Source organism: Elephantulus edwardii, unplaced genomic scaffold (genome assembly GCF_000299155.1).
Source record: "Elephantulus edwardii isolate Elephantulus edwardi_28Jun2011 unplaced genomic scaffold, EleEdw1.0 scaffold00003, whole genome shotgun sequence".
Lineage (NCBI taxonomy): Eukaryota > Metazoa > Chordata > Mammalia > Macroscelidea > Macroscelididae > Elephantulus > Elephantulus edwardii.
This window is the reverse complement of record NW_006399753.1, coordinates 26,922,349-26,936,502: the sequence shown is the minus strand read 5'-3', so window position 1 is coordinate 26,936,502 and position 14,154 is coordinate 26,922,349. Positions and strand designations below refer to the sequence as shown.

Here is a 14,154-nt window from a genome sequence, read left to right as displayed (position 1 = left end):
TAAAAGTCAATCAAAACTGGTAGCGATGATGGAGAAACAGCAAACAAATCCTGACCTCTTTTTAATAGGCTTGTTTGTTGACATATTTTAGATAAAGCTATTCTAAAACTACTCTGGGTGGATTATGGGAGCCTGGTGACACAGTGATTATAATGCCTGGCTGCTAATCCAAAGGCTGGCCATTCATTCATCAATTGCTCTGAGGGAGAAAGATGGATTAGTCTCCTGTAGGGATTTACAGCTTGAGAAACCCTACAGGGCAGCTCTGCTCTGTCCTTAAAGGGTCATTATGAGTCAGAATAAAAATAAGCAAATATGTTAAAATTTTAGGGGCACAGGGTCTTCATCCAGAAGGAAGAAATATGCAAATAAAAACTAGAGAGAGGTAAGGACACTGTAGGGACAGATTGGCTGTGTGACAGAACTAGTGTGACTTCTACAATATGTTAGTGTGTGTACATATGTGTGTTGTTATGTGAGACTGAATCAACTCTGACTCAAGGTGACCCTATGAATGGAACAGAAGCTTGCCCTATCCTGTATACCTTTATGACCTCTGACATCTTCACTACCATAGAGCCTGTTTGTGTGTGTATGTGTGCACATGCGTGTGCTTGATCAATAGACAAAGTCTTGGTGGTGGTTGTTATGTGCCATTGAGTCACCTGGGACTCTGTGTTGCCCTGTGTACTACAACTCTAGATCCTGCCCTGTCCTAAACCAGTCTCACTGGCTCTGACACACCTACTCCCATTACTCCAGTTACTGTCTCAATCCATCTCATCCGAGGTCTTCCTCTCCTGTTTTCCCTCTACCCTTCCGAGCATGATGTCCTTCTCCAAGGACTGGTCCATTCTGACCACGTGCCCACGGTATGTGAGATGGAGCTTCTAAACTCTAGCCTCCAAGGAGACACTTGGTTTCACCCTCTCCAAGACAGAACAGATGCATTTGTTCTCTTGACAATATGTAGACAGAGAAAAGATTGGAGTTGTCAATAATTTCCTTTTACTTGGATCCATAATCAACACCCATGGTAGTAGCAGTTGAGAAATCAAAAGATATGTTGCATTGGGAAAATCTGCTTCAAAATACCTCTCCGAAGTGCTAAAAAGCAATGATGTCCATTTAAAGACCAAGATGTACCCGATTCAAGTAATGGTTTTTCAATTACTTCCTATGCATCAGAAAGTTGGACAATTAATAAGGATGAGAAAAGAAGAATTGAAACCTTTATGTTGTGATGTTGGAGACGAGAACTGAACATCAACTGCCAAAAGACCAAGTCTGTCCTGGAGGAAGTGTTAACGATGGCAAGGATGGTGAAACTGAATGTCATATTCTTTGGGCATGTTGTCAGGATGGTCCAGTCCTTGGAAAAAGACATAATACTTGGAAAGGTGGGAGGTCAGAGAAAGAGAGGAAGACCACAGATGAGATGGATTGATTCAGGAACCAGGGAGGTCTGATGGCTTCATGGCAAGAAGCCGCCACTGCAATCCCTAAAACACGCCGTTCAAATCTGCCAGCTGCTCCCCAGGAGAAGGATGGGCAATCTCTGGCCCTGAGATTCAATGGGTCAGCTATGGGTTGGTTCCTACTCTACAGTACAAAACAACAACAACAAACCCAACAACAACAGTATATTTTTCAAAGAAACTTTAAATTCTAGCTGTCAAACAGGAGCTATTATTCTGCTCTATTATAAGTCAAGACACAACTGAATCTTTCACAACTTTGTTCTTCAGGTTAAAAGTGTTTGTTTTGTGTGTTTTTTTTGTAAAGATTATTACCTCATTTATCCATTAAAAACAAAACTGTGCCGCCTTTGGAGGAAATAGAAATAGTAGTTACTTGCTTAAATTACCCTTATGTTTGTTTTTTTAAAAGAGAATCTCTTTTACTTTGCCAAAATAATTTGAAGGAAAATAAATATAGCATATATCCTATTTGAAAACAGCCAGGCTTTTCAAGGCTCGCTCTAGAGCCTAAGTTTCTGCCCCTCAGAAGGAAGACATTTAGAACCTGCTCATTACCCAGCTTTCCTCATTTATGGGATCAAATTGCTTTCATGGGCACTGTGCCAGATTCATTTATGTGCATGGTAAGGCATATTGAAGAGCGAAGCATTTTCTGAAAAACATCTGGTTCTTAAGAAGAGTATTAGAATGTGGGTAGCATTTTTTTGCTCATAACTATTATTTATTATGTTACAGTAACCCCCTTTTAATCTGGCAGGCTGAATTCCAGCAACCACAACCAGGAACCTGGAAATAAGTAAAAATACAGCAGCGTCCAAGAAAAACAGGCGACAAAATTTCCATGCATAGGAAGGAGTTGCCCTAAGGTCAAAGCCCATTTGTTTATTAGCAAACTTTTGAAGTTATTTACCATGAGGAGTCCTGTTGCCACATTTATATGTGGAATTTATTTCTGCTCTTGTTTTTCACTTCTTTTGCGAAAATCATACACCCCTCCCTCCTATTTCTAACCCTTCTAAGAATTCCCTGGAGACTGCCTTTTTCATACACATTCCTCCTCCTTTTGCCCATATTTTTCTTATACCTTCAGCGTCTACTGGCTTTATCCAGTAAATATACCAAGATGCTCAAGCAACTCTTCATTTAAAATAAAAAACCATGCACACTCACATAATTATCCCTCAAATTCTTCTTCTAGCTATAGTCTAGCAAGAAGTGCTGGATTCCAGCACTATTCCTTCCCTCTCAACTGCACAAGCACATGTTTTGTAATTTATTAGTTCAACAGGTTTTACTTATTTAAATTTAGTAGATGACCATTAAATTTTTGTCAGTAGGACAGTATCTTAGTTATAAAGTGTTGCTATAATAGAGATACCATGAGTAGATGGCTTCACCAAAGAGATTCTCTTACAGTTTCACTCATTCATTGTCACAGAATCAGAACTGTCACATCAGCTGACCCTCCAGCTAGTTTTCAAAGGCTGTAAAGCTGTATGTTAATCCCATGGTCAGAGACTGTCCTGAGAGGCACCTGTTGGATATGAACCATGCACAACCGTTTACTCACTGGGTCACTCGAGCTTCCTATATTACAGTTTAGGATGCTAGACATTCAAGTTCAGGATACGACTCTGGGAAAAGGCTTTCTCTATCGGTCATGAAACAAGTCCTTGTTTAATCCAGCATCTGCAGACCTAGTATATCCTGGATATATCCATGTATTCTGACCTTCCCTTTTGTCAGAGTTTTGTTTTGGCGGATCTCAGGCCCCAAAAGACTCAGTCCATAACAGATGGTTATTTCTTGGGTTCTCTTGGGCTGGTTTTTCTCTGCTTTTATCTTTTATAAAAAAACACAAAAGATATTAGATAAAAAAGATAAAAGATATTAGAGGTTACAACATAGAGGAACATCTGATTAGAGCTGTGATGGACTAATCCTCCTACAATTATTTCATTTAACATAATTTTCACATTATGTACATGTAATCAAATCATTCTACATGTACTGTTCAGTGACATTGATTACTTTCTGCTAGCTATATAAGTCTAGGTATCTGAGGTTTATCATTTGAAATTGTCTTTCCTAGCCAAAATATTATTTGTTTTATGCTGAAGTGATTATTGTATTAAGGTGCAAGGATGCTATATGTAGATGAGTGAGAATATATGAAAGGGTGTGCTAGCGTATCCACAAGGCAAATGGCTAAATACCATCCCACAAGGGGATTATCCAGTCTCAACATTCAACAAGGAAATTGGCTTGTCTTGCCAAGGTGTCCTAGTGGCAAGAAGCTGCACTGCAATCCTGAAGGCACAGTTTGAATCCACCAGCTGCTCAGCGGGAGGATGGGCAACCTCCTTCCGTGCAATTAACTGTCTCTGATGACAGCTATGGGCCAGCTCTGACTTGATGGGACATAACAACAACAGCTACATGGACAGATCTTCTGGAGGCACTGAAGAAACAAGACAATATAGGATGCTTAAAACAATCATTCTCACTCTCTTCTCTTAAATTGTCCCTCCTCCATTAACATAAGCTAACTACCTTCTGAGTTTCCTATCTAAAATTTAGAATTGTAGTGGTCACTCTGATCCCACACTCAAAACCCCAATTTCACAGGGCTTCTCTCTATCAGGTTTCTAAGGCTGTAAATTTACTGGGAAGAGACTGTCCATCTTTCTCCTGAGCAGCTGCTGGTGCATTTGTAGACGCACCATCTTTAATGTATTTTTTTTAACATTTTTTAAAATTTTATTTTTTTGTGTGAGTACCGTCAAATCAGATCTGACTGGTACAGGAGGAGATTGTCCCTCCTTCTTCAGCAGAGCATCTGGTGGATTCAAACCATGTACCTTTGGGATTGTAGTGCAGCTTCTTGCCACTAGGCCACCAGAGCTCCCTATTGTTTCAAGGAAAGATATTAGGAAGATCACCAACAAGACAGATTGATACAGTAACTGTGAGAATGGACTATGGATGTAGAAGAATCGATGTCTTTGAGTTGTGGTGCTGGAATTGAATATACCATGGACTTCCAAGAGAACAAACAGGTATGTCCTGGGGAGGGTAAAATTAGATTGCTCCTTGGGGGCAGGATTTTTGAAACATGTTGCCAGGAGGGACCAGTCCTTGAAGAAAGACATCATTTTTGGAAGGGTGTAGTAGGGTCAGCACAGGAAAGGAAGACCCTGAATGAGATGGATTGACATTAGTTACTGTGGCAATGGGGCAGGTGTGTCAGAGATGGTGGGACTGGCTCAAGCAAGGGAAGGATTCAGAGCTATTGTTCAAGACATATCTATGGGTTGTAGTTGAATTGATGGCACAGAGCCACAACAACGATAACAGCACTATTTTTAAAGGGCCTCTGTGAGGGTCATTATTGTCCTTTTGTTTAATAACCTAAGGCATGTATTATCTTTATATGCTTCCTTATGAATGAGAAAACTGAGACTCAGAGAACCTGTGTGTCATGACAAAGATGAAACATTTAGTAAGTAGTAGTGACAAGATTCTAATCGAGCCACTCTGACTTCAAATCCATGTTCTGAACTACTTCACCGCACGGCTCATACAGACTCTGCTTTGATAACTTCTACATTTGTAAAAACCATTCCATCTGCTCACTTAAATTTGTTCTTCAGTACTTAACTGTTAAGAGAATTTCAGAAAAATACATTTCCTAGTTTTATATGCTAGCCAATTTTTTTCCTCCTAGAGACAGACTCTGGAAGGGATCTTAAAGTAGGAAGTAGGGCACAGGCTCTGAGGTCAGCCGGGCCAACCTGAAATCCAACTTGTGACACTTAGTATGTATGTGGCTGTAGGCACACCATTAAGCCAGAATTGCATTTTCTCATCTGAAAATGGTATTTATCTGGATTGTGGGTAAAGTACGAAGACAAATCCCTATAATAGCATCTAATAAGTGCAAAGTAAATAGATGCTTAAAAAACAACTCAAACCCAGACTTTATGAATAGGAAATCTGTGTGTTTGGAAATCTTACACTGAGAGAATAGATTCTCTCCCTTCTTGGTCCAATTTCCATGATGCAAGTGAAACTGCTGCAGGATTCTGGTAAAAGAATCCTTACCAGTGTCCATCCATGCTAAAAGATATTCCTCCCTTTGAATTAAAGAAAAGATAGTTTGTTACAGCGCTAATTTGTATTACCGGGTTATGAAGATCAAATACAGTAAGAGCTGGGAAAGTACTTCAGCAGATAAGAAACTATCCCAAAATGGTATGGTATAATGGTATGGTATTATTAAACATTTTTGTGAAATGCCATAAGTGAAAAAGGAGAGTCATTAAAATTTTATAACATATAACTGGAATTAAAAACTTCTGGAGAATTGGGAGAAGTGACTGGAAAAAAGAGAATGTAGGTCAGGAGGAAAAATCACAAGACAATTTTAAAAAACATCAAGTAACTCTTAAAAATACAGCTTGTTTATTGCAAACAGAAATAAAATTGAAACTGGTTTTAGATGTTTTTGTAGTCAACTCAGAAAATGTAGACCACAGTAAGATTTAAAATAAGGCTACTCATTAAGATGAAATTAACTTTAGTATAGAAAGGATGAAAGGTGCTAAGGCAGGTCTATTGCGCATGAGAGGGTAAACAGCTGCTTCTCGTGGTGTTTTTAGTTATCTTTGCTGACCACCCTCTTCCCATCCAGGAGATACAGTGCGTGTAATTAAACTGGAGACTCAACCTTTTGGGGTAAGAATAAATATTGCCATAAGGGTTTACTATTTAAGTAGATTATTTAGAATACTGTCATTGAGAGCAAATGAATGGGATCAACAAAGGGGAAAATAAAATAAACTTACAATCATAGAAAGAGAAAAATTTTCCACGAAAGCCACATTTTCTCCAAAGCCCTGTAGGAACAGTTTATGCAGATTTTTCAAAGAAGCATGTCTTTTGAATTCTAAGAGAAACACAGCCATAAATTAAAAAAAATCTTTATTAAAATGTTTCATTTTTTATAAATTATTTACAAGATTTGCTCAAATCTTTGAAAATAAGATTAAAGCATTACAAAAATTTAACAAAGAACAGTAACATTTAAAATATATTCCTGGAAAAAAACAGCTAGTAAAAGATATAGGACTATATATAGGACTATATTTAACTAAGTTTTAACAAAATGTTATTTGTACAATGAATTATAATATTTACCCTGGAGATGACAAATCTGTACCTAATTAAAAGAGAGTTAGTCAAATAGACAAGCCCTCATTGAGCTTCTGTCCTTACGTACAACAGCAACCTCTGCTGGAGAAACATAGCATGGTTTCTTACAGCACTCAAACTTCTTTTCAACTGGGAGTTAAAAGTCAGACAGTCAGACCCTTCTCATTTCTTGTTTAAGCAACAAATTAAGGTAACCTTCAAGGTCTTAGAGATGCACGGGCCTTATCGAGTATATCCTTTCTGATTTTGGGATAAGCTGGATGTGTCTTTAGAACCTGCAACGTCAAAAATAAATTAATAAACAAAGCTGAAAATGAGAACTCGTCATTACTAAGCCTACAAAGCTAGAAGACCTACTACATATGAGCTTGACAGTAGAGATGTGATTGCACTACTGCTATGACAACTACACCACCACTTCAAAGCTGGTATGTACTGGGAAATCACTCACAAAGGCAGTCCCTGGGTTATAAACATCTGACTTATGTACAATCTATAGTTAGGTTTGAACTCATATAAAGCCTACTATATTTTAAAATTTCAGTTTTGTGTTTGGTTGCTAACTAGGTGCTATTGGTCTGAACCCAGAAGCTTCTTTTCAGGAGAAGGCAGCAGCAATCTGCTTCTGTAAATGTTCTCATCTTGGGAAATCTCTGGGGCAGTTCTAGTCTGTGGTCTAGGGACCCTTTGAGTTGGAATCAAGTGGACGGTAGATGGGTTTTTCTACAGATAATTTGACCAACTCATTTGAAATATGAACCATACTTAACTGTTGTGATTTATATACTAATTAAAGGAAACTGTTAAAAACTAAAAATGTACAAATTAAACTTAACATGAATTTAAGTTTAGGAATGACTCTCATTCATAAGCTAGAGACTGCCTAAATATTAATAGTAATTAGACATTGCAATAAAATAGGCATAAACATGGGGAAATACAACAAACATTATACTTCTTTAATATACCAGTTGCAAAAAAAAGTGCCAAGAATAGAAAATACTGTAATAATTTATTTGAATTATATTTAATAAACAATTAGAGAGCAAGTCTTAACAAACACAGCACACATTAGATTTACCTGTGATAATTCTGAAATACATACATTTCCAGGTTTACTGAATTCAGAATGGGAAGAAGCTCATTTTAAAAAAGAGTGAAATAAAACAAAAAGTCTAAAATTCTCTTAACATTTCAAATCATTAATCTAAAAAGTAATGATCTTTAACATGTTTCGAACATGATTCTGATGTTGGTAGGTGCTTTTGAGTCAGGTACAAGTCATTGTTGACTTCATGAACAACAGATGTGAATCCTTTCCTATTCTGTAGCCTCCTCACACTTTCTGATACACAGGAGCTCACTGCGGCAGTCACTGTGTCAATCCATCTGGTTGAGGGTCTTCTCTTTCACTGACCCTCCACTCTTCCTAGCATGATGTCCATGTGAGACAAAGCTTTATCATCTTTGCATCCAAAGAGCACTCTGGCTGTACTTTCTCCAAGACATACTTGTTACTAAAATGTCTAACAATAAAAATTCTAACATACAGAATCATACTAATCTTACATTAATCTATCACCCTAACCTTAATGAGGAATATAAAGAAACCCATATGTCATTGGCAATCACTATGGAAAAGCTTTTACTAGAATGCTAATTATGAGATGGACTGACAAGGTGAGAGCTGCAATGGGCTCAAGTGTGTTAGAGAAGAGGATGGCACAGGATAGGATAGGGTGCCGATCTGTTCACAGGGTTGCTGTGGGTTGTACCCAACTCGATGACACCTAATAACAGCAACAGCTATATGGGATAATGGATTTTATATAACTTGTATACAACCTTGGAGCTTCTGCACAACATTTAGCATAATGCCTCATATCAGTGAAATAATGCTTTAAAAAAACTCCCCCTGTAATTGCAAATATTTGCCAGTTTAGAAGGAGATCAAGAGGTGTACTTGACTTCTAAATGACAGAAATATTTTTAATCTGTAATTTATAAATCTGAATTCTTTAAGAACAAAAGTTAGATATAATCACAAGAACTCCTGCTCAGAATGACATAATGATATGAAGAATATACATACCCTTTAAATATTTTTTGACTCAACAATTAAGTTCCATTTATGCTTCTCATCCTAGCTTTTTCTTGAAATACATGTAAAATGTCATTATGTGAGTCCAAATTAAAAACATGCCCTATGAGCTGCTCTGTGGGAGAAGGATGGGCAGTATCCTCCCATATGATTAAATGCCTCTGAAAACCTGACAGAGGGTTGATTCTGACTCGACGGTAAACAAAAACAATTAAATATTATCATCAACTAAACCTTCAAAATAGAAAATCTCTAGGATGTATCTGCTAAATTATTAATCTGAGATATTACATCTTCTATGTATAAATAATGCATTTATAGTCTGCCTACCACAGGCACAGTTCATTTTAAGAGTAACTAAATGTAGAAAATTGTGCATGGGAAAATTTTTAAGAAATAGAAATTTAAGTATTTACCTGGTGACATACATCAATTGCATCCACATATTTTTTCCCTTTTAAGTAGTTAAATGCCAGTTTGTATCCTGTTAAGAAACATTTAAAAAAAAATCCCAACAATAAAACATAATTTATAGAGCACACTGCTAAAACATTTCCCCCCTTCTTTGTTTGCTTATTTATTTAGAGGACTCTTAAGAGAGGTTGGTGACTATGTTTGAGATAGACTAGATATCACAACCGAAGATGGACTGGCATAAATAAAACAAGTAGAAAATAAAATGGAACAAAGGACAGCCATGGACATACTGGTGGATCACAATACTGCCATTGCACAAGCGTGCTGAATCCCACTGTGCATCTCATTTATTTCAGAGTATAGTAAAAACTCATCACAGGGAGTAAAGGATAACACAGTCATTCAATCGTGCAGCAAAACTTGCTCAGAACTTAACATGGTAGACATACTGGCTATTACAGTTATGGATTTACGATCTAGCAGGAGAAAGCTGTTAATTAAATGATTACAGAAGTAAATGCTTAATTTCAAAGCTAAGATTAAAAGCCAGGGAGTACAAGGATATGAAACGAAAAGAACCAAAAGCACATGGTAAAAGGGCAGAACAGATCAGAAACAGTGGTGGATTAGTCACCAGAAATTTCACTATCAGTTATTAGGAAGAATTATTACTATAACAATTGAGAGGAAATTGTTGTATCTCAAACACTGACAATTTTTTAAGTCCTAAAATTTTATTAAATGACTATCCTCCACAAAAGCAAACTAACAAGGGAATCCTGGTGGACTAGTGGTAAGAAACCGCATTGCAATCTCAAAAGTAAACTAACATCAGCATCAGTGTGCTCCACAAACACTCTATCACACAATATAAAGTAACATACAATTAATTATATATTAATTAACAATTAAATACGTCTCCCTGTAGCTTAGAAATATGAAAAAGAGAACTTCTGGAAAGCTACACTCTTTACCAAAACAAGCTTTTAGAATTTGAAACAAATGTTTGAAAATAACTACTAGTTAATGGTTATAATGGGTGGTCACCATAAAATGTAAAGAATTATCTAAAATTTACAGTTTTTGCTTTATATATGCTTATGCATAGAAATAGAACAAACACATACAACAGAAAAATATATATAATCAAAGATGAAAAAAGGATAAATTTTAGAGATGGAAACTCAATGTCATCATCACAGAATTCTTAAAGTAGATTAATACAGTTGTGACATTTTAAAAGGAAAACAAATGAAGTGTTATTTAAATATAGTTGACAGGGGAACTAGAATAAAAAACCCTGGATTTAGTTTTTGTTTCTGGCTTCTTACTTAACCACGGAGACCTCAGGTAAATAATTTGTCAATTTCAATCTCCTCATTTATAAAGTGGATATAAGGACTCTTCCCTTGAATTACAATTTGAAAAGATAAATAAAATACCTGTTCTGAAATTATTTTTAAAGATTTTAAGAGTACTATGCAAATATTATCAGTGATGCTTTTTTCTGTTTAAACAATGGATCAGAATCACAAAGTTTAAAAGTGGAAGAATCATGATAGAAAATACAGTTCAAAAATTTTGAGAGAGGAAGAAAAGAACTTTCAAACATATATTGAATGGGGAGGGAATAAGAGAGAGAGAGAAAGAAAAAAGAAACAAACACCCCATACCAAAAACAACAACCCTATATGTAAACAGTCTGTACCCAAAAACAAGAGTGAAGGGAGAAACATGGATCTTAGTTCATGGTGTCTTTCACAGTGAAAACAGTGAAGCCTAAAATCACCACAACTGAATCCTGTGGAAGAAGAATATGAAGGGTTCAAAGGGGCTGAATATGGCCAGGGATAAAGTTCAGAAGGAAAGTATAGTGAAGGAAAAAAAGAAAAGATGGATGAATGAAACCAGAGCACAGTGGAAGGAAATGGGAGGAGTGTTGCTACACACAGGGAATTGCAATTGTGCATAAACTGTTGAAGAGAAAACAAATTTGCTCTTTAAACTTTCAGTCAAATTGCAATGAAAAAGAAGAAAAAGCGAAATGCCTTATTAATTTGGCCAGGTAGGCTGGGAGGGTTGGATGCATTTAACAACCTCAAGGAAGAAATGAAATAACTGAAGGCCTTGAAGAAATGCTTACTCACAAAAACCTAAAAGTACTGATAAAATCATCTATAAAAACCAAAGACAATGAAATGAAAGCATTGGGAGGTGAAACTGTAAATTTGCTTAAGTTTCCTAAAAACCAGTATTTAAATGATTGACGCTCTACATGCAATCTTTCTGTGAAATAAAGTTTTAAAAAGAAACGAGGAAAAAAGTTTTAGATATAAGATTCAAGTTTTTTATGAAAATGTTTAGTTTGCTAAACTCACCTATAGCTGGATTTGTCTGATTGCCGTATTTCCATGCCATCTCATAGTTTAAGGCAGCATCTGAATATGCTTGTTCTTTCTCCATAACATACCCCATATATTCATATGCTTTGCAACAGGACTGAAGAAAAATGGAAAATATATCAATACATTAAACTCAAGGCCACTAAGATCTTGACAGATGTGTAAGAGTATAGAGATCAATCGCATTAACCTACTGAAATGGCACACAGCAACGGTTTTCAGCCTTGCCCAATCAATTACCTATCAGACCTAATAAACTGAATAAAAGATCCTGATGCTAAGCCACATTCAAAACCTAAAGACTCTGGATTTATTGGGGGAAGAGGCAAGATATGTACTTTATACCTGTGTATGTGAGTGTGTGCATGTATTTGAAAAATTTCTACCTTTATATTTTTATAATTATCATATTATTATATAGTCAGAATGTTTTCTTCATTTTACATCAACATATTGAATTTGAAAATACAAACATTTTTAATGAATTTTGAAAAAAATAAGGACCCTTTGTTAACCATAACCACAACTGAACATGCCTAAAAAGTAATAATTCCTTAAAATCATCAAACTTGTAGCCAGTACACAGATTGTGAATTGAATCATAATTACTTTTGGATTTTTTTTTACTATTTAGAGTGAGGATCCTTAAGTGATTGGTAAGAACCACTTGTAATTGGTTAGAATCTCCAGGCTCTCTCTTTTAAATATTCACAGTATTGTCCAACCATCACTACCATTTATTTCTAAAATACTGTTATCCCAAACAGTAAGCCTGTACTCCTCTCTTCTTCCCAGTCCCTAGCTGCTAGAAACCATCGTCTATTCTGTCTCTAGACATATGCCTTTTCTTGGTATTTTATGTACGTAAGATCATACAATATTTCCCCTTTTTTGTTTGGCTTATCTTACTTTGAACCATCTTACTATGGCTTATCTATACCATAGCATGTTAGATCTCCAATTCTCTATTATCTCATTGTATAGACCCATGAGAACACTGGAGTATGACTATCGCTTAGTATTTGCTTTCAGTTCTTTTAGGAATATTTCTAGGAGTGACGGCTGAGTCAATATGACTAAGGTACACCTGATTCAGGCCATGTATGATGTTTTCAAGCACCTGCTATATGTCTGGGAGCTACACAATGAATAAGGATGAGAGAAGAATTGAGGCCTTTGAGTTGTGTTAGAGAAGAGTACTGAGTATCCATCCTATGGATTGCTAAAAAGAACAAACATATCTTGGAAAAAGTGCAGCCAGAATGCTCCTTAGAGGCAAGGATGGTGCAGCTTTGTTTGACATACTTCAGGCTTTTTGCTAGGAGAAACTAGCACTTGGAAAAAGGACATCATGCTTGGAAAGGTGGGGGGGTCACCGAAAGAGAGGAAAACCTTCAATGAGATGGACTAACAGTGACTACAGCAATGAGCTTCAGTATGTCAGAGATGATGAAGGTGGTTCAGAATAGGCTAGGGTTCAGATCTGTTGTTTATAGGGTCGCTATGAGTAGTTCTCGCCTTGACACACACGAAACAACAAAAACATGGTAATTCTACGTTCAACTTTTTGAGACTAATCAAACTGTCTTCCATAGAGGTGCACCATTCTAGAAGCTCCTCGACAATGGATTGTTATGGTTGTTATGTACCATCGAGTCATGCTGACCCTCCAGTAGATTTTCATAGGCTGTAAGTCACATGAGAGGAGCCTGCCCATCATTCTACCAAGAAACTGCTGGTGGATTCAAACTGTGTCTGTGAGCTGGCATCACAACCCCTTCCCACTAAACCATTTTCCCAAATTCTCAATACTGATATTTCACCAAGTTTTTGGATAATAGTCATTCTAACAGATGTGAAGTGGTATCTTAATGTGGTTTTGATTTGTAAATCCCTAAGGAAAAATGTGTTAAGCATTTTTTATCCCATGTGATTATTGGCCATTTGTATAATCTTCTTTGAAAAATAGCTATTCAAATCCATTACCAGGGAGTTCTGGTGGCTTAGTGGTAAGGAGTTGTGCTGACAACCTGAAGGCACATGGTTCAAATCTACAGCTGTTTCACAGGAGAAAAACAGGCAATCTCCTATGCAATACATTGCCTCTGAAAACCTGCTGGAGGGTCAGCTATGGGTCAGTTCTGACTTGATGGTACTCAACAAAAAAACAAGAACAACTGTGATGAGTATTTTTTCCTTTGCTTATTGGCCATTTACAGAATCGTCTTTGAAATGTCTATTCAAGTCCATTACCTATTTTTAAATTTAAGTAACTTTTACAGATTTTCCTTCTATCACTCTTTTCTACTTTTTAAAAAAAATAATTTTAATGAGCATTTACAGACTCTTTTCTACTTTTAAGAAATTATTTGTAGTATAGTATAAAAATCTGAATGCTTGCATAAGAATTTCTTGCACACCCATGTTTATCGCGACTTTGTCTACAATAGCAAGGAGTTGGAAACAACCTAAGTGCCCATCAACAAATGAATGGATAGAGAAGCTGTGGTATATTCACACAATGGAATACTATGCTGCA

General features: G+C 36.4%; 1 protein-coding gene across 1 annotated transcript in view; it reads right to left on the bottom strand.

Moving 5' to 3' along the window:
* Window positions 1–6,892: 6,892 nt before the first annotated feature.
* TTC21B (tetratricopeptide repeat domain 21B) overlaps window positions 6,893–14,154 on the bottom strand; it is a 102,235-nt gene continuing 94,973 nt past the window's right edge. The window contains exons 27-29 of the mRNA XM_006879482.1: window positions 11,592–11,712; window positions 9,213–9,280; window positions 6,893–6,970 (exon numbers count right to left, since the gene is read on the bottom strand). Coding sequence (XP_006879544.1) covers window positions 6,893–6,970; window positions 9,213–9,280; window positions 11,592–11,712 — 267 coding nt within the window. The remainder of the gene's footprint in view (window positions 6,971–9,212; window positions 9,281–11,591; window positions 11,713–14,154) is intronic.